Source organism: Bolinopsis microptera, chromosome 9, assembly GCF_026151205.1.
Source record: "Bolinopsis microptera isolate Bmic1 chromosome 9, MBARI_Bmic_1.0, whole genome shotgun sequence".
NCBI classification, from domain to species: domain Eukaryota; kingdom Metazoa; phylum Ctenophora; class Tentaculata; order Lobata; family Bolinopsidae; genus Bolinopsis; species Bolinopsis microptera.
The window spans coordinates 7,668,461-7,689,975 of record NC_087080.1 but is presented as its reverse complement, the minus strand read 5'-3'; the positions used below and the strand labels follow the sequence as shown (position 1 = coordinate 7,689,975).

The following is a 21,515-nucleotide window of genomic DNA, read 5'->3' as shown; positions in this document are numbered from 1 at the left end:
TAAAAGGTACGTACCGTACGTACTTGCCATCTTAGAAGTACATCAGCATTAGATACATGATAAAACCATTTGATTTTCAGGATTCTCCTCAGACATCTATGATGGAACACCTCAAATCTTTTCATCTGCGTCTGTGTGGTATTCCATACCTCACTTCCATAAAGCAGTACAGTGAGCACAGCCGCTTTGTAAATCCTGATTTTAGTTGGAGTCTTAATGCTGCGACTGTACCATATACTGCTAAGCTGATAGAATGCCCCAGAGGCCTTTTAAATTCGAGCTGATAGTTCTTTGTCAATTGTTCCATTCGCACTGATGATTGCACCCAAGTAAGTGAAATTGCTGACCTGCTGTATTGGGAGACCTTCCACATTGATGTCCATAGTTTCGTCTTTAGAATACGGCCTCTGCGATGCACTTTTGCTGACAACCATGCTCTGTGTTTTGCCAGCATTAATCTTCAGACCCGCATAGGCACTGTATTTGCAGAGAAGGTCAGTGGTTTCCTGCAGCCCCTCTTTTGAGTTATCTAACATGGCCATGTCATCAGCGTAATCAGTGTCCAAGAGATGTTTCTCTTCTACCCCGGGGGCTGGCAGCTGTAATAAAGCCCCCTTGCTAATGACTTTGTTTAGTTCCATAAGGTATGCCGAAAAATTCAAACAAAAGTTGAAGACTGGTGGTCCCTGTATATCAAATTATGAGATTTCTAAAATATTGTTTCAGGAGGGATCAGTATAAATACTGGGACAACCAGGAAGCCGATTTGACTGTCTTGACAGTCCCGCTCTTTGCTAGCCCTCAAGCTCCAGCATTGTTGACCACCCCGGCAACACCTCCGGCCCTGGTCCCGACGACACCTCCTACCCAGGTGTCAGCTACTCCCCCTCCCCCTTCTTACTATCAGACACCATATCTTGACCTGTAAGCGCTTTGTAATGTTTGATAAAGTATTTTATTTACACATTACACAGTTAAAGGTGTTTATGATTATATTAAATGACCTTTATTTGTTTGAAAACTGCTCAGAGGTTAACATATGGTTGGTTGGTTGATTATAAAGTGGACTCATTTACAAGAACTTGGAGAGGCACCCCTTAACGTCTGTGTACGTCTTGAACACATTTTATGTGGTAGAAGAAGAATTGTTTCAGTCAGCAATATTGCCTGCATCATAATTTGATTTCGCTAATTTATGCAATAGGACAATTTTCTGGAAATGGAGGTCCACATCGACTACGAATCCCAAAACGTGAGCTTTCCTCTTGATATCAGTATCACTTTCACCAATCACCATACCACCAAACTATCTTTTGTAGCTGAATAGCGGAAAGGAACAAAAGGATGAGGGGATCTGTTTGAGAATTCTATAGTGTGCAGCGAGAATTTTACTTCAAGAGCAGGTTTGAAGTTGTGTTTGCGTGTGATTTGCTTCAGATTGAGCAGTGGAATCCGGTGGAATTGAACAAAATGATAAAGGCTAAAGGTCGGAGGGATTAGCTTACAGCCATGAACAAATAAGAAGCTTCATTCATGTATGTAAAATGTAAAATGTATGTTGCATCTGGAACATCCACTTCTGATAAAGCAACAGGTTCTGCTTTTGTTTACTCAGACGTAAAGGACAGTACTGTATCTGACCTCAGATTGGGTACACAAAACCACCAATTCAACCATCTGTCGAATCATCATGTCGATTTTCATCATCAAAGTTTGTTTTCAACTTTAAAAGTTAAAACATGGTGTACATCACTAGCTGCACATAGTCATTACAAGTTTGCAATGTACGCACACAAAAAGAAAACTATGTTAACATTAAATTGTTACAAACAAAAAGTTATCCATTTTATGTTGAACGAATTTCCGGCAGAATTACCAATAAACTGTCTGATATTGTAATTACAGTTAATGCGATTACCGAGTTTTGTCCCATTATCTGATATATTACTCTACCATTGTTTTATATTAGTTGAGCATTTACAGCTGAATAGATCTTTACTTGAGCATCGCTTCTTTGTCTAAAGGTCAAACCAGAGTCGAAAATGAAAATTTGATACAGCAATTCTCTTAAGAATACGTTGAGACGGAAATTTGCCTATATTTTCAGATATGACAACCGCCAATTTGACCTTGACTGAGGACAACCTGTTCCGCCTATACCTGGAGGACGACACGAGAATGGAGGAAATATGCACGTTAATAAACCGCGTGTACATTGAGACAAAGTAAGCGAATTGTCCTAACATGAGATCAGCTACTATCAAGCTGACTGTATCGTTGCTAAAATAAAATATTACTAATTACATTAGTAATTTTTGTCATGGCGAAATCTAGGAGGCCGGGGCTAATTATAAATTTTAACTACTTAATTGTTGTCTATTTCAGGTCAAAATCACACACGAAGAAAGTCCAAAAAGGGATAGCTGAAAAGCTAATCAACATTCGCAATTCGATAGGTATGTTGGCACACTGAATTGTACAATTAGAAGGTTCAATTTAAAGCGTGAATTAATGTTCGAGGGCAATAACCGCTTGCACAACCAATCCCTGACCTGTGTTTCACTGTGTTTGAGAGATATTATCATCCTCTTTAAAGTTTAAATATGATGAATGCCAGCGTCTGCAATTTTATGTTTTATCGCATCGTCCGAAAGACAATTTACAATCACAGAATGTGAATCTTAAATAACTTCCTATCAGAAGTGATGGAGGACTTGTCTCAAAATGAGGACATTACAAAAGAAACATCAGTAGTGGTAACACTAGTCTTTAAAGTTCTTAAAGACACTAGTCTTTTAAGTTCTTGATGTGAAGTACAACTCTTACACCCAATCGGAGTTGAAAGATGTGGGACTTGACTTTTTAGCTCTAAATGCCGATGAAATGTTTGGAATCTTTTTCAGCTTCCAGCACGAAACCCACGAAAATTGGTAAGCCCCTTCCCTCCCTCCCTCCCCTCCTCCCTCCCTCCCTCCCTCCCTCCCTCCCTCCCTCCCTCCCTCCCTTCCTCCCTCCCTCCCTCCCTCCCTCCCTCCCTCCCTCCCTCCCTCCCTCCCTCCCTCCCTCCCTCCTTCCCTCCCTCCCTCCCTCCCTCCCTCCCTCCCTTTCTCCCTCCCTCCCTCCCTCCCTCCCTCCCTCCCTCCCTCCCTCCCTCCCTCCCTCCCTTTCTCCCTCCCTCCCTCCCTCCCTCCCTCCCTCCCTCCCTCCCTCCCTCCCTCCCTCCCTCCCTCCCTCCCTCCCTCCCTCCCTCCCTCCCTCCCTCCCTCCCTCCCTCCCTCCCTCATCCCTCTCTCCTTGGTCATTGTTGTTGTCATACTAAAAACGAATGTCGACAAATGTTGCAACAATACAGCAATTCTCTTAAGAATACGTTGAGACGGAAATTTGCCTAGATATTTTCAGATATGACAACCGCCAATTTGACCTTGACTGAGGACAACCTGTTCCGCCTATACCTGGAGGACGACACGAGAATGGAGGAAATATGCACGTTAATAAACCGCGTGTACATTGAGTCAGAGTAAGCGAATTGTCCTAACATGAGATCAGTTACTATCAAGCTGACTGTATCGTTTCTCAAATAAAATATTACTAATTACATTACATTTAAAAAATTCATTTTTTGTCAAGACGAAATCTAGGGGGCTAATTATAAATTTTAACTACTTAATTGTTGTCTATTTCAGGTCAAAATCACACACGAAGAAGGTCCAAAAAGGGATAGCTGAAAAGCTAATCAACATTCCCAATTGGATAGGTATGTTGGCACACTGAATTGTACAATTAGAAGGTTCAATTTAAAGCGTGAATTAATGTTCGAGGGCAATAACTGCTTGCACAACCAATCCCTGACCTGTGCTTCACTGTGTTTGAGAGATATTATCATCCTCTTTAAAGTTTAAATATGATGAATGCCAGCGTCTGCAATTTTATGTTTTATCGTCCGAAAGACAATTTACAATCACAGAATGTGAATCTTAAACAACTTCCTATCAGGATTGATGGAGGACTTGTCCCAAAGTGAGGACATCATAAAAGAAACATCAATAGTGGTAACACTAGTATTTAAAGTGCTTAAAGACCTCCAGAAAAAAAGAAAGGTTTGCGGTAACTCAAACTTCGGCGATCTAGCGTTTACAACGCCCATTATAAGGCATCCCCCTCCTGTGTGCCAACCAGCAGAGCTTTTGTCGAGACCTTTTTCCATTATAAGCTTAATTTATTAAAAAATCTCTACGCTGCACTCAATTGATTTTCTTATTCCACAGAAAGGGAGAAGCGGGTCCTCTTCGGACGAAAGAGGGCTGAGCAGCTGGGATTTTGAGTTCCTCAAAGCCCTTGATTTACTGGTGGACGAGGAAGTTTTAGCAAGAATAGACGAGGTACAATTGTGAATCTAGATTTATTCTGCGCAATGAAGTGATGCATAGTATATAATACCGTTAGAGATTCAAAAAAATCCTTTTGAGAACAGAAGAGCTAACTTTTGTTCTCAAAAAGTTAGCTCTTATGAGAGGTCATCTGAAAAGAACGTTATACAAATCCATAACTCAGTTGCAAGAGATGGGAGTTCTAGTTTGAGGACAGAGGAGCAGTGGCGTAACGTTAAGGGAAAGAAATCCCTAGTCACCAAGATTCTGAAGAGCCCTTTCTTTTCCATCATCCTTGACTCGACCCAAGATATCACCAAGGTATAATCACATTATCATCAATATTTCTCATGCCACACAGAACGTTTCTTGAACCACTGAACTTCAACACTTAACATGCCACTGATCATTCTTGATTATCGCAACGTTCTAACTTTGTTCAATGACAGTTCATTAATCATGATAGTTCTAAGTTCTTGCGCCCACACATTGTACTATTTAATCACTTTGACATTTCAGGTAGATCAGCTTAGCCTTATCGTTAGATGGGTTTCCATTTACGGTGAGGTAAAGGTGAAGGAGACCTTTCTGGGATTCGTATCAATGCAGTCGGGGAAGGCTCAAGTGGTAGCCGACACAGCTATCAAACTTCTTTCCGAGCTAGGATTTACTCTCGAGAAACTCCGTGGACAAGTTAGTTCAGAATCACCATTCACTTTATTGCAAGCAGTAACAGATATCGCTTGAAAGCCTGAGTGATAATGATAGATAATTCTAACGTTCAAGTAATGAATTCCTTGATCTCAGGGTTACGACGGGGCCAGTGTTGAGTGTTAGGTATGTCTGGTATTTACAGCGGTGTGCAGAAGTTAATATCCGACAAGATTCAAGCTCCCACACCCTTCGTCCACTGTTCAACGCACAACTTGAACCTAGTGATCCAAGACTGTGTGAAAGACAGCAATCACATGACTGACTTCTTCAACACGTTAGCTCAGGTATGTGATTTTGCGAACAAGACATAATGTACAATGTGAAATACATAATGCACAAGGTATAATGTACAGTACATAATGCTCCAAATGTTCATGACATAGAACAACCTGACAGTGTTATGATTTGCATTGTAGTATGTACTTGTAAGATGCGATTCAATTAGCCTGTAACTCAAAAAGTTTACGGCATGATCCAGGGAAATCAACAAATCGATGTGACAATTTACATCTCTGAGAACGCTGAAATTTTGGCCTCTGTGCAACCGGTTTTGAAATATCGCCATGTGTGGCACTTCTATACATATTTCTATAGTAATCTATTAAAATTAATTTTCAGTCTAAGGAGAGAGTTATATCCTGCTGAAAAGGCAACCTCCTGCTGAAAAGGCAACCTCTGCTGTTGGAGAGGCAACCTCTGTTGAAGAAGCTGTTCCCTTGAAATATTGGCTATTTTTTGTTACTTTGTTATCGTTATATTTGTCATTAGTTCCTTTAGTCGCAGTGTCGTCATTGGTGTACAGAAAATTCGAGAGAATATGAAATTAACAACGTTTGTGTTTTACTAGTCTGTCACGTGACCAAAATAGTTTTTTCCCTATAACTCTCCAGGGAAGCATTTTTACCCTACCTCCGCGTCTTGGAGGGTGATTCCGAATCAGCATAAAAAATACACCGATCTAGATTACTTTCATACCCGCAGCTCAGCGCCTTCTCACAAGAATTTTCAAAAATTTGGGTGAGTGATTTAGTGGCACATTCAAATAACTTGATTTTTGCATATTGCTCACTTTGCTGCTTCTGTTGGCATATTTCAGTATTGCCTGAGCAACTTTCAATAAATACCCGTCAACACAACACTGAGCTGTCTGAGCCTCATGTTACTTTGAAACAACATTACATTCTGAACTCAGTTGGGTAAAATTATTGTTTTTTGAAAAGTTTAACTTGCTAAACTTGGTTAATTGCAGGGCACAACCCCTTATAAAAACAGAGGCCAGTTGATGCTTACTCTGGGGGTCTCGGTCTGCTCGGTCCTCTAAAGAAGTAGAACTGTAAACAGAAGCTAGTCTGCCTCTATGAGCCTATGTTTATCCAAGGCATTTCGTGATAGTTAAAGGCGCGGTGCTTACCACAAGCAATTCAAACTAAAGCTTTACTGCTCAGAGAGACTTACTACAGGTGTAGGCTGTTGCACATCAGGTCATGTAAATCAAGATCCGAAGCATCTGTTGGTCCTGGTGTGCCCAATGATAATATGGGGTTTATAATTGTTGTGCACCAGACTTGCAGTTTTTACTTTTATTAAGTTGAATTAGTCTGCAGAGTAGTATGGGCACGTTGCATCTTTAAACCGATTACTGCACCTTATCAATATCAAGAATAAACATTTTAAACTTGGACATGAGTCTTGTAACATCCTGTATATAATAACCATTACCCTGTTTGATCATGGGACAATTCATCCTGAATTACCCCACTTGAAGATCGGTAATTCAAGAAAACAACAAATTTGTATTTAAATCAATTATAGCAACAACATTTATTCCATTACTCAGGAATTTTAAACTTTCAAACTTTGCATAGGATGAGCAGGATCTACAAACCACACAGAACGCTTGGCCTGGTATCAAATGATATCCCAGCAGTTCTGCAGACCAGAGGAGCAGAACACTTTGTTACAACATGTGTTGGGAGGTCACTCAACACATACAATGTTGGTGTCTTAACTTACAAATTATTTTAGAAGAACTTGCTGAATAAAGCAATTATGAATGTTTCTTTTTTAATTTTTATGATTAAAATTGTCGATTGTATCATGGCTTTAGAATTACTTTTATACAGCTATATTAATTCAACATCTTTGATGAAAATCATTTCAGTGTAAGAAGTTAACTCTACAATTTGTTTCTCCTCTCCACCATGAAAATATTGGCTGTCTTGCTGGGCACAAAGATTTTCTGTTTAGCTCAGTGGCTGACAAAGTATTCTCTTGGATTAGGGGAAAGCTTGTCAGAACGTATGTGGGTCACAGTGCAGATGTGACTCATCTGCTCCCTTTTGGAGATCACATTATATCTTTTGGTTAGTCCTTTTCAGTTATCAAAACCTTGGTATTTCTTACTCATTAATTTATTGGATTTATTGGTGTTCTGAACAAGTGAGACAACTCTTGCGATAACTGGAAATTTGTCTACATGCCTAACAATGATAAATAGTTAATAAATAAATCACAACATACACCCCCCGTAAAAATCAAATATAATTTAAAAATTTAACAAATAGAAACGCGCAAATGCGCGCGTCAGCTGAAAATTGTGCTTTTTATACGAATTAGCGCCATTTCAATGCGCAGATAAGGATACATTTGATAAAACATAGATAAAACATTGATAAAACTTCTCAAAAGTCACATACTCGCAAAAAACCAAATAATCGGTTCATATAAAAATACATTTTTCATAAACATGTGTTGTTCTGAAAGGCACTCATAAAACAAAAATTTGTAAAACACGATTCAACATGAATTTGTAAAACCTCAAATCTACCAAGTTATAAATCCGATTAATACCATAAAAATCACAATTCTATCATTCATAAACAAATATATCATTCATTAAACAGCAAGTCAATAAAGTTTCAACCTGCCTCAAACCGCGGAGGAGGTACTCCCTTATTAGTCCTCTGTGACCTACGTAATGCAGGGGTAAAGTCCGGTACCACAACATCCGACGGCGGAACAGCAGGGTTACACGTATTCTTAGTAGGAACAGAGCCACTATCTTGTCCGATTACAACAGGTCCTGCGGTTAATTCCCTATCAATAGTCTGTACTCCACCGCAATCAACAACAGAATTTTGTCCAGGGTCAATCTCAACTTGACCTGCCAGAGGAGCAATATCCCGAATCGATACCGAGGCCTCCCTTCCGGAAGCAAACCTAACTTTAGCAGATTCAGGCTGTAGTGAGACAATATCCACCTCTTCGCACAAATCATCGTACTTATTAGACCTCACGTGTTTCTTAAGAAGAACCTTGGATGCCCCAATAAGCCAAGAAGGTAGAGAATTATCTGTGGCAGATCTCCTAACATAACTAAATAATCGCTCATGAGGTGATTGATTAGTTGAGGTACATAATAAGGTGCGGATAGAGTGCAGAACTTGAGGGAGGATCTGTTCCCAGTGACATGGTGCTAATTTCTTGCTAGCCAACGCCAGTTCAATTCCTTTCCATATAACGGCATTATATCTTTCAACTTGGCCATTTCCTCTGGGATTATACCGGCTGCTATTTGAGAATCCAATGTTGTTCTCAATTAGGAATGATCTGAATTCGTGAGAGACGAGTGATGGTCCATTATCCGAGTGAACCATCCCCGGAGTACCGAACAATGAAAATAAATTCATGAGCGCCTTAATCACTGTCCTTGACTCTTGATCACGGCACGGAATGGCAAACGGGAACCTCGAGTACTCGTCAACTACAGTTAATATGAACCTGTTCCCTGTACCACTTGGTAAGGGTCCCTTAAAATCAATGCTCAATCGTTCAAAAGGTTGTGTTGCCTTAATCACTGGAGAGTTCTCGGACTTACAGAAACGTGGTTTAATCTTAGAACACACCACACATTTCGCGATGGTCTCTTTTACCTCCGCTAAAGAATAGGTAAGATTCTTACTCCTAACGAAGTGATACATTCTAGTGACCCCAGGGTGACATAGTTCTTCGTGAATCCGAGAGAGGGAAGGACCTGTATGATATGTAGCAGCACTAAATGCTCTTGACAAGCAGTCCGCGGTGACATTAAGCGGGCCTGGTCTGTACTCTATGTCAAAGTCTAGACAGCTGAGTTCAATACGCCATCGGTCTATCTTGCTGTTTTTAGTCTTTCCATGATTCTTTTTATCATATATGTACGAAACAGCCTGCTGATCCGTAAGTAATTTAAAGTGCCGGCTAACTAAGTAATGTCGCCACGCACGACATGCCTCCACAATAGCACAAGCCTCCTTCTCCACTGCATGATGTTTCCTTTCATGAGGCTTCAATGTTCGAGAAAAGAATGCCACCGGTTTTCCTCCTTGATTCAAACTAGCTGAGACTGCAAAATCAGAAGCGTCACTCTCTAGCACCATCTGCTCATTAGTGTTAGGGCAGACTACACAGGAACCCTCTATACACGTTTTCAGATTATTAAATGCCGTGATTGCCTCTTTCTGTAGGGGGAATTCCGGGTCTATCAGTTACAATCTTTTATTCTCAGTTACAATCTTTTATTCTCAGTTACAATCTTTTATTCTCAGTTACAATCTTTTATTCTAGCTTTTGCAACATTTTAATTGCTCTCTTATCGGTAGTGTTATCTCAACTTGCTGTTACACCGACACGTCGTGCTGTACGCCTTGGCTTTTGTAAAATGGATTTTTCCGTCGAACATCTGAACAGATTTGAAAAGGAGCTATCGTCAGCGATGAATGAGATTTTGAAGATGTCAAAAGCACAAAGCGTTACAGAACTGAATCATGCGAGATTAATGGCTGTAAATAAAGATCCCTTGGCTACTGCAGTTGAAAATCTTTCTAAGCTAATGACTAGTAATCTTGAACTTTGTAAATGTGCAGCCAGTACGATAGACAAACTGAAATCAGATCAGCTGAACTATCAGAAAGACCAGATTAAACAGCAACAGGAGCAACTCGACTCTTTTAAAACAACTGTTCATACCGAGATGAAGACAGCGTGGAGCGATATCGTGAAGAAGAACTGCGAGACAACTACAAGTACTCCGTCGATCAACAGTATAAAAACAGCTGTGAAAACCGTAGTTGAAGACGACATCCGTAGTAAGAATTTCATTATCTACGGTGTACCGGAGAATTATTCCCCTGATCCACACTTAGTGGCAGAAGAAGTGATCGAATTGATTTGGGAATCCTCAGGGTGTGATCCTAAAGTTGTGGCAGCAAATTCTATCGGGACTAAAACAACTTCAGGCAGTGGTAAACCGAGACCAATAAAAGTGACATTGGCTTGCGCGGAATCAGTAAAAATGGTTCTTGCTCGAGCAAGAAATCTGAAGAAATCTAAATGTACAGCGTACCACACATGGTACATCACACCTGACAGAAGCAAGGAGGAGAGAGCAGCTCATCAGAAACTTGTTGTCAAAGTAAAGGAAATGATCACTGATGAGCCAACAAAGTATCATTATATTAGAGACGGCAAGATTTTCAGTGTAGATAAGGTTAAGTTGTAACATTCGGTGTTTTGGATATCTACATAATTACTTTGATTTAAATGTGTGTATGGCTCTTATTTATGGCTGTTGCGTGTATTTGTTGATTACGGCTAATAACGAGGAACTTTTAATTGTGAGTTAAAAAACTGCAACCGTGATTGTAACTCAGGTATGTGATGACTTGTGGAGCACACATCGCTGAATAGCAATCGCGAAGCAGGTCTCACCAAGGCTAGGTATATTTAGGGTTTTTTATTTTTCTGAGGACACTTTGCCAGTAGTTTAACTTTTTGTGTTGTGTGCTACGATACAGTGTTTCAATTTTTTGATTATAGCACGGTATGTTCTATCTTTCTATTTATTTATCTAATTCTAATGTAATATTTCAATATTATAGTAAACATTAACCAGTGTACCAAAAGCTGGTCCCCAAACAAACAAACAAACATCAAAGGTCGTACCAAGTCCGAGAATTTTGGCACCCATTTAGCATAATAAGAGAATAAGCCCATGGCCCTTTTTAGTGAGTCAGCATCATGTGGTACCGGCAAGTCCCTCAACGGCTGCATGCGCTCAGGATCAGGACGGATAGTGCCGTGAGAAATTTGATAGCCCAAAATGTTGATAGTTTCAACTGAACTTATAGTCTTATCATGATTCAACGTTAGTCCCAACTTCTTAATAGTCGACAATAACCCCTTGACGTTTTTGTCGTGATCTTCCTGATCATAGCCCCCAACAGTTATATTGTCCAGATAAGGAAAAACACTATCTAACTTATTTTCCTCCACAAGTATGTCCATATTACGTTGAAAAACAGGCCCGCCAGTTTTAAACTAATTACTACACTACAAATCTATTACATTTATTGAGGCATGTAGACAAATATGTTCTGAACAAGTGAGACAACTCTTGCGATAACTGGAAATTTGTCTACATGCCTAACAATGATAAATAGTTAATAAATAAATCACAACAATTGGTCCTTCATCGGCTAAAGTAAGATAACCTTGCCATGTTCATTGTTCAATCGTCATTAATTGTGAACACATGACAGTTAAATGAATAAATCACAGCAATTAGAATTCATGCACTCATCATGCCTCATTTCATTGGCATTTTTAAAACATGACGCCACCTTGCAGGAGACGATAAGAGAATGATAGTGCACGATATTGAAACTGGGGAGGTTTACGCTGATATGTGGTTACAAAGCTGTGTGACTGCAGTTACTCATCCTGCTACTTACCTTAACAAGGTTTGTAGTTGTTATGAACCGAGATGGAAGCTAGCTTTCATGAAATTATATAATGCACCTTCATTGTTGGCTGTAAACAATAATTTAGACGACAGGTTCTTTAGCCATAAGGCAGATCATGTAGATAGGACCCTATAGGTTTAACCTCTGTAGGGGAAAGATTTCTTGATCTTACTTTTAACCTACTCTATGGCTAGGTTCTGCTGGGGAACAAAGACGGAGTGATGGAGCTTTGGAATGTAAGGACCTTGAAGCTGATCCACCAGTTCAAACCTCTTGGAAGTGCAGTCACTGTTCTTACTCAGGTTTTATTGGCTCCATAACCTTGTTTTATATAATAGTCAATAGATACTACATAATGTTATAGTGGGTTTAAATTTATCACCAACGTCACGTCTAAGAAAATTTGGAACCTAATTCAAGATTTCTAGTACACTTTTTTTTTGTAAAACAAAGATCAGCGAATTGTTTTCTCAAACCAATTTTCTTTCAAATTTTTCAAAGAAATTACACTCTTCCCTGTTCGTCAGTCACCGGGGATAGATATAATCGGAGTGGGTTTGAAAAGTGGAGAAATCCTCCTGCACAATCTCAAACATGATGAAACAATGATGAAGTTCTACCAGGATTGGGGATGTGTCACTTCTCTGTCCTTCAGATCAGGTTCGGTTGAACAAATTGTCAGGAGCTATCTTAAATTTATATAAGATTATAAATCAGACGTGAAAAAATATTAGATCATGTGGTACAGTACAGAAAATTGTACACTTTAAATTCTTACTTAGATATTTTATCGCACCTAAACTTAGATCTTTATCTACTGAAGATTAGGAAGCTTGGGCCTCAGGCTAACCCTCTAAAACACACCCTCTAAACCATCCTCTAAAACCCTCCTCACCCTCTCAGACGGAATAGCACACATGGTATCCGGCTCCACGGAGGGACACTTAGCAGTGTGGGATTTGGAGCGTCAGGAACTAAACAGCACCATACACCACGCCCATCACTCTACTGTGGCCACCTCCCACTTCCTCGCCTCTCAACCCCTCCTCTTTACTGCTGGAGATGATAACGCTATCAAGATATGGGTGTTTGATGGTCCAGGTTGGTTTTTCTTGTTTTCTTTTGGGCCATGTTTGTTTATCAGCCTGGTTTTGTTTTTTTATCTTAATGTTGCATAGAAACCCGTAATAGCATGAATGTATCTGTCCACCTCAAATTTTCAGTTCATTGATTTCTCTCCACCCTTTACTTTGGAGTAGTAAAATGTAAACAGCAACTAGTTACACAAATTCAACATCTGTAAGTTCCTCCCTAAAATAGAGACTAACTAGTATACAAGATCACCAGGCACTTCTATCAGCACATCCCTTCAGGTGGTACAGCTAGGTTGCTGAGAGAGCGCTCAGGACACAGAGCGCCTCCTACCATTGCACGGTTCTACAGCGCAACTGCGGAGAACATTCTGAGCGCAGGGCATGACAGGAGCGTGAGGATGTTCAGTGTCATCAAGGATGAGCGCAGCAAAGAACTTAGTCAGGGTGAGAAATGTTATTTAATGATCTTTTCGAAATGTTCTCTTTTGATTGTTTGAGTCAGGGGATACAAACTAGAAAGTTGATACCTTTATTATATAATTCATCACAAACTGAAATTTGAGAAACTTAATGTTTACCTTGACAGGGTCTATGGAGAGTAAAAGTAAGAAGATTAATGTTCGAGTAGAGGAATTGAAGCTTAGCCCTGTCACTGCACTTGCAGCAGGTTTGTTATTTTTGGTATTTCAAATTATATGGGAACATTCTGGAGAACACCTTTACTAACAATAACTGTGTTCAGAGGAGATAAGGGAACGAGAGTGGAGTAATGTGATAACAGCGCACTCAGGGAGCAGGGACGTGCGCGCGTGGAGCACCTTACAGGGCGCACTCAGTGACAAACCGCTCTCTCCTAAACTAGAAACTATCGTCGTCACAGTTTGTTTTATTTGTTTTATTTGTTTTATTTTTTATTCGTTTTATTTGTTTTATTTGTTTTATTTGTTTTATTTGTTTTATTTGTTTTATTTGTCTTATTTGTCTTATTTGTTTTATTTGTCTTATTTGTGAGAGTTCGGAAATTTACTAAAACAAAGAAGAGTTTTAAAATTATAGCTTTTACTTGGTTTGGATGTTATCTTAAATAGATCTGAATTGTACATTAATGAAATGTGTTCGTATTCTTCAGGCAGTATCAATTACAGTGTGCGGAAACATAGCCATAGTTGGGTACAACTCTGGGCATCTCACTGCTTTTAATATACAATCTGGTATCAACAGGGGACTTTTTGGAAAAATTCATGGTGAGCATATTTAGAATATTTTATCGTAAGGAATGATATGATTAGCACTTCATTTTACTCTCGGTTGTAATGTTCAGAGGGTATTTGTAAAAAAGCAAAAGAGACGCTAATTCAGACGTTACGATAAAGTGCCCTTATCTTGGGTCTTATCAGTATGATAGTTACAGAATAAAGAATGAATATCGTTGCTGAGTTTGTTTATGTGTTATTATGTTGTATAATTGTTCAGTTTTGTGTGGTAATAGTAAATCAGTAAATGTAACTGTACTAATTTATAGATTGTATCCTTGATATCTTAATATATTCTCAGCTCACAGAGGAAAAGTTGTTGGAGTAGCTTCTGATAATATCAATAAGTTTGTCATCAGTGTGGGACACGACACTCAAGTTAAGGTATGTAGTGGGGGGGGGGGCTCATGTACTTAAATATCTAAATATACTTTGCCATTTTAGTTTGAAATGAATAATATACTTTTGGATATATCGGTGATTTTCCATTTTTAGTGCTTAAAAATATCTCAATCATGTCTCAAGCCATCCATGATTAACTGAATAATTGTTAACTAGAGAGAAATTCTGTCAAAACTGTGAATTTTCTGAACAGAAAATTGTATATCATGTGTACAGTAAAACCCCAATTTACCGCGACCCAATTTACCGCGACTCAATTTACCGTGCCCCAATTTACCGCACGTAATTTCTTTCCTCCGGATGTTTCTTGAAAATTTGCCTACATTTTATTTCGAAAAAATTAGACTTTATTTCCGAAAATATAAGATTTTCTAAGTTACCATTATCTTGAAATAGGAAATTTGATACAAGCTGGGTAAGTAAAAATATTAACTTGGATAAAGTTATCGATTATCGAACAGTTTGTTTGGCAACAGCATCTGGACCACCACTTCTCACGTATTCATGTTCTCGTATAACCCTTTTACTTCGTTCACTGTGATGCTTAACGGCAATTTCCTATACCAGGGCACGATTGGGTTTGAGAATGATTGGTTTTACTGTATTTAGATATTTAGTTAACTTCAAATATTACCATTTTCTGAGTACATTTACTCGCAAATCACATCAGCTGGTATACTATCTTTTGGCAAGTTATTTTACACTTGATCACGTGATTCTCCTCTCCTCAGCTGTGGGACCTGAGTGCCCGAAAAGAGTGCCACACCCTCAGTCTGCCACACTCTGCCACACACAGTACACTACACAGGGACAGTAACTTGCTGGCTGTCTCACTGGACACTAACACTGTTTGTGTTGTGGATATTGACACTAGGAAGGTTGTCAGGGAGTTTAGACATAGTGATTCTGTTCTTGATATGGTACGTGATTTTTAGATTTACGTTTAATGGCAAATATTGGTTTTTATTGCAATATTACAAACATTTTGTGACTTCGAAAAATCTAAATTTATATAACAGACACTTTAACGAAAGTCTAAAATAAACCTTTCTTACAATGTTTCAGTGTTACAGTGTGGATGGTAAATCACTGCTGGTGTGTTCATCAGACTCTACAATACGGCAGTGGGATCTCATTACAGCTCGACTAATCGACTGTTTTAAAACTCACGCACTCGTTACTTCTATATCCCTGTCTAAGGAGAACCTCGTCACCACTCATCACAACGAACTAGGAATTTGCTTGTGGTAAGTCTTTGGATTTTGCGATTATTTTAAATGGTTGGACATGTAAATTTTAACTTTAAAACATCTTGTCTCGGTCTTTTAAAGACTACTGACTAATTACGTAGTAAACAGCAATGTTTTAGGACAAACAGGACGCTGTACGAAAACGTGGAGTTGAGACCTTTACCCGACGACTATGAACCGCGCATAGTCGATCTATTAGATGCAGAGATACCTACAGACATGGGTATGTCTAATGTAGCACTGGGAACAAGTTATACTTTTCTGAAAAACTTGTTTGACGGGATCCTTTGAGTGTAATCCTTGTTAATTGTGCCATCTTTCGGGCGGGAAAGTATATTTGGAATAAATGGAACACGCGGATAAGTTTTTTATGATGCACAGCATGGTCAATAAGCGCGCAGTAAAATCCTCAACGCGCGCGCGGCACGGCATGGCCATATGGCATGCATGATATGGGCTGCATGCATAATGCATATCATGTTTGGCAATTTTACAGCAAATCGATTACGTACGCCCTAATTGTTACAGTTAAAAGCTAGTTGTACATTTAATTGTATGTACTCTGACTTGAAAATGAGCCAAACTTAGGAAACAGTAAACGGAAACCAGCTAGTACTTAGTAGTACTGTACCGTCTGAGGTATTCTGTTTACTTACCATACAATAAAATTAAGTAGAAGATCTGCGATTTGTTATCTGCTGCTTCAAGTCCGTTCATGTGAAATTCGTTTAAGCCCAACATTACTTCCTTTTTTTGCTGCTGCATGACAATTTGAACACGTGATCATTCTAAGATATGTAAAGTTAATATTGATCATGCATTTCCATGTACGACTCATGTGGATTCGTCTACTCAGATCACCGGTGTGTCTGAGCATATGATTTTACATCTATTCTTGGCGAAGTTGCTGTTTGTTTGCGATGTGTATTCTTTCCATGTGCACTGTCGGTTGAATATGTTTTGCAGAACGGACTACTTTCAACTTTCTTACGCTCGGCGAAACCGTTTTGTTCTACTTATAATCTGATATTTATACATTTTCAGAAGTAGAGGATTCCTCAGCAGAAGAATGGAAGAGCACAGACCAGATAAACGAGTCCCTGATAACTTTGTCTACAGTTCCAAAAGCTAGGTGGACTGCGTTGTGTAAACTCGATATCATCAAGGTACAATATTTTACCGACTAAATAGTAGGAATATGTTATCATAGTGTGTATTGTGTTGTCCATCTTTTGAACTGATGTCTGCAGGATATTCAGGGGTTAAATACATGCCCGATGCCGTTATTTGAGAGTTTTTAGGGTGTTTTATGGCGACTTCCATTTTTATTTCTCAGAAACGTAACAAGCCAAAAGCTCCCCCAACTGGTCCCAAAGCAGTTCCATTCTTCCTATCAACTACAAGAGAGCTGGTACCAAAGTTTGTCTTGGAGGAAAATGAAGCGGAAGAAACTGAGAAAATGAAAGCTGTTAGGTAAAATGTTCAGGTCACTGCCCATTTTTCACATATGTTAGACAATGAATCGTTAGACTTAGAATAGGTCTTTTGCAGAGTGCAAAAGCTCGTACACAGTCATGAAATGCACATAAACAATCAACACTTATACCTCACAACATTTACACATTGTAATTCTCCATGCACCCACACACAACTACAATTATCATAATCATATGTTTCTCTTCTATTCTCTCATCATGACTTACCTTCTCCCAATTCGTCTCTCCACGACTAAGGTCCATTGAACACCTATCCCCTAGATTCAAATATTTCATTCCACTCTACTCTTGACAGCCACGTTAATCTTAATACCATTTCTTTGCTTGCTCCCACATCAAACTTTTCTTTTGTAATTAACTTCCTCAAGGTTTATAAGAAATGTTCTTCTCCCTGGTAAGATGAATAGAGACCAAGTAATCCCAGCCGCCTCAATGCGTCTAGTATCTTTATTCATCCTTTGGTTTCTCTCTTAACTTTCTTTTAGATAACTCTTGGTAATCCGTTCTATCTAAAACCAGGTCCAACTCCCTATCTATACTCTACTCAAATTTCCAAGGTCTTATTCCTTTCAGTAACCTAATCTCCTCCCATCCCCTTCTAGAAGGAAATAATATATCCGAACTTCAATCCTTTGCTAACAAGAGCAGCAAGATCTAATTGCCCTAATTGAGACTTGGCTCTAAAAAACTATTCAGCAACGAAATCTTTCCTACCTTCTCATTTTTAAAAAAAATTGGGGGAAAAAAAAACAAAAAAAAAAAAAATCTTCGCAATGACCGCACGAGAAAAGACTCATCCTCAAGACCTAATAACCCTAAAAGTTTAGGAAAATGGAGTGGTGTTCTATTGGCTGTTCGGTCTGATCTCGATGCCACTAACAACCTCGACTACCATTAACCCCTAGTGCAAAAAGCTTGCCGTAAAATGCTTTTCCTAACAAAGAGAGTATAGTACTTTCTGTACTTTGTTAAAGAGTAAGGAACTCTTGGTTACCTATTCATGATGTCATAGTTTTCGTTCTATTCCGCAAGCTAGTTTCCAAAAAGAATCCCCCTAAAATCTATGTTATTTGGTGATGTTTAATCTCCCCATACAGACTGCTATCTTCAACCATGTACCGTACCTAATTGAGCAATCCCTTCAAAAGATTCTTTCAGTGATCTTTCACTCTCCCAGTTAGATCACTTCACCCACCCCAGAAAATGGATAATTACATTAGACATTCTTCTCAGTAATTATGATAACACAATTCGATAACTTGAATGTATGTGATCCTATTCCGTGGCAAATCTATCATTTTCCTGTCACTTTTTTCAATTAAAACTCTTTTCCCCCCCAAGAAAACTCCTAACGTAAAATCTATAATTATAAAAAGCAAACTGGGAATGATTAATCGTGATTATGCCGATAATTGGCCAGTCCTAGAATGCCTAGATCCTGAATCGTCTTGGTAAGTTAGTTTTAAAGACTGCATATAATTAAGTTGATATACATATTCCTAAAGTACATTTAAATCAAGTTTCAACCCACGTGGTTCCAAGTGATACTTTTTTTCTTCATGCCGTAAAAATGGATAGACTCAATATCTAAATTTAAATTTCTGGTTCTATTTCTGATATTTAAAGATTTTACTAGCCGTAAAGGATTTAAAGAAGGCTTTCCATCAGCCAAAATAAGAGACAATCTTTTCAATAGTGATGATCCAGCGCTAATAACTAAGAAGTTTTGTACATTTTAATATAAATCTAACTCCTGCCTAATCCTAATTTGTTAGATATTCCTGGACAGCTTCCGTTCAAAACCCAAAGCTCAAGCTGAACTTTCAATCTTTCTTTTATAACCAGTTTACGGGAATCCTTCACTTTATGAACACGTACACCTAGTCAATGATGTTGAATTTTGATATTGACTTCGATAATCGGGAATGTTCTACTTCTTTCAAATAATAATTCAAATAAAGCCCAGGACCAGATGCATACACGGAAAAATTTCTCAAAATTGTTCCTAGGATTAGCTTACCTCTTAACATTGCAATTTTTCGTGGATCTTACAACAGCGTACATTCCACAAGAATGGAAACTTTGCAATGTTGTCCCAATATTTAAGAAAGTAAGAAAAGTGAGGTTGAAAACTATAGACCAATAACCCTTACTTGTTTAGTCATGAAAGATTTTTGAGCGCATTTTAAACGTAAACTGCTTTCTTTGACAAGTCCCCTTCTTGATCCCAGCAGCATTTTCTAGAGCACAAGTCATCACAACCAATAGGTTGACTTGTGATAGCCAGGCATTGTCTCTTAACGAAAAATTATCAATCATGTGTGTATTTTGATTTTGCTAAAGGCATTTATTCTGTAAATCATGATATCCTTCTTCATAAGCTAAAGGACTTATATACCATGGATGGTAACACTTCTCAAATTTCTTTACCAATTACCTTCAAGCCGTTACCAAAGAGTTTGTTATATGTATGAATTCCATCTACCCCTCAGTTAATTCTGGTGTCCCCCAGGCACTAATCTTGCCCTTACTTTTTGTATTTTACAATGATATATCCTCTTGGCCTTTCGGATAATACTGATATTGTTTTTTGTATGCCGATGATACAAAAATCGCTAAAAAACATTCATCTTCTGATAATTCTAATTATACAAAATGGATATAACGATCTCTCTGACTGGGCACTAAGAAACAAAATGCATTCCATCCAGTCAAAATGGAAGTGCTTATTGTTTTCAAAAACCATCTTTACCCTCCATTCGCATACAACTTGATGGCTCTCCTCTTGTGTATGTAGATTAGAAAAAGATCTTGGATCGATGTTACTCCAACTAAGTGGAATATCCCAGTGCCGACAGAATTTTCTACTAAGCCGCCAACAACTTGGTATGGTCAGAAGAGATGGCCAAATTGTCATTGATCAAAACGTCGCCGCGCTTCCTCTCCCTGGTTCGTAGCCAATTCGAAATTGTTCCATAATCTGCCCCTTTAATAAATCACCTTATGAGAAATTTAAAAGTCTCCAAAAGAGAGCTATTTAATATTCTGTCTGAAGAAGTGGCCCAGTTATCCACCTGAGCATTATGTCAAAAAAGTGCAACTTGGTGACCGATCTCCCTTTGTCTCAAATTTTGACTTAAGATCTTATTTTTTCCACAAAGTTCTTACAATTTTAATTCCGTATCACGCCCACTAGCTCTCTTTTATCAGGGCACTTTCACGACTAAGACTTGCCACCTCACAGTCTGTCTATTGTGTCATCAATTTTACCTAGATAAGTCAGAATTCACACATCAAACAACCCCACCCCCACCACATGTACTCAAATACCCACTGCAAAATCATTTTTCTACAGAACCATATACTGAGAATGGACCCCTTTTACAGTAAACAGATGTGTCTACTTAGTCGTGTTCAAATCTGAGTCACTAGCATCTATAAATGTTTAATGGATAGAAACAACAGTCTAGCCTAGTCTCTTTGCTCCCCATATTATTATTATTATTTGTTTTATTAATGTTTTTTATCTACCTTCCTATAAGTCAACATCATATCACACTCACCGCACACCTCCAAACATTAATACCATTTCAACCTGTATCTATGTATCTGGAATTTTGACGTATTAAATACAAATTTTACTCTATATCCACAGTTATTCACCATGATTTGTTTGTATAAATAGTTTTTCATAAATTTTTGATTTAAGGTTTCAGTAAATGTCAATTTAATGCGACCATATTCACTATTGTTTAACCGTTTAGGTGCCAATTCATATTACAGAGGGTGCTATATTTTGAACGAGTCTATTTTATATTCATCTAATGCTGTTACTCTGTAAAATTTAAAGTATTTTAATAAAAAAAATAAAAATAAACTCAAACTTTAACTAAATCAAAAACTAAATCAGACGAAACGAAACGAAATAGGAAACGAAAAAATACAAAACAAAACATAATTAAATAAAATTCCTAAAAGCAGTTTTCATCAGCAAAAACTTTTGTGTGCCTACATTTCCATTATGAGTTCCCTCCTCCTATTTAATAAGAATGCCATCTTTATTTAAAATATTAAATTTTTCATAAGCAAGATACAATCTTTCGTACCCCCCTTGTACGATGCGATGTTGATTATTTTCCAAGATATTTAAATGG

General features: G+C 38.4%; 2 protein-coding genes across 3 annotated transcripts; both read left to right on the top strand.

Annotated features, from left to right (window-relative positions):
- Window positions 1–2,385: 2,385 nt before the first annotated feature.
- Window positions 2,386–5,860, top strand: LOC134820561 (uncharacterized). Of its 2 annotated transcripts, XR_010160900.1 has the most exons (10): window positions 2,386–2,456; window positions 2,701–2,930; window positions 3,403–3,520; window positions 3,687–3,757; window positions 3,997–4,100; window positions 4,269–4,382; window positions 4,555–4,691; window positions 4,890–5,063; window positions 5,178–5,368; window positions 5,703–5,860. XR_010160900.1 is itself a non-coding variant. In XM_063831008.1 (7 exons), the coding sequence occupies exons 2-7, from the start codon at window positions 2,873–2,875 to the stop codon at window positions 5,727–5,729; spliced, it is 492 nt and encodes a 163-aa protein (XP_063687078.1). In that variant the 5' UTR covers window positions 2,386–2,456; window positions 2,701–2,872; the 3' UTR covers window positions 5,730–5,860. The 2 variants fall into 2 exon arrangements, 1 of the variants encoding a protein (XP_063687078.1); XM_063831008.1 differs by lacking the exons at window positions 4,555–4,691; window positions 4,890–5,063; window positions 5,178–5,368.
- Window positions 5,861–6,953: 1,093 nt separating this feature from the next.
- On the top strand, window positions 6,954–17,342 carry LOC134821357 (WD repeat-containing protein 36-like). Its single transcript, XM_063832100.1, has 16 exons — window positions 6,954–7,079; window positions 7,246–7,447; window positions 11,751–11,863; window positions 12,061–12,168; window positions 12,394–12,526; window positions 12,770–12,967; window positions 13,240–13,404; window positions 13,547–13,627; window positions 13,703–13,839; window positions 14,090–14,204; window positions 14,515–14,597; window positions 15,347–15,535; window positions 15,681–15,862; window positions 15,985–16,088; window positions 16,910–17,031; window positions 17,202–17,342. The coding sequence occupies exons 3-16, from the start codon at window positions 11,765–11,767 to the stop codon at window positions 17,340–17,342; spliced, it is 1,857 nt and encodes a 618-aa protein (XP_063688170.1). The 5' UTR covers window positions 6,954–7,079; window positions 7,246–7,447; window positions 11,751–11,764.
- The last annotated feature ends 4,173 nt before the right edge of the window (window positions 17,343–21,515 follow it).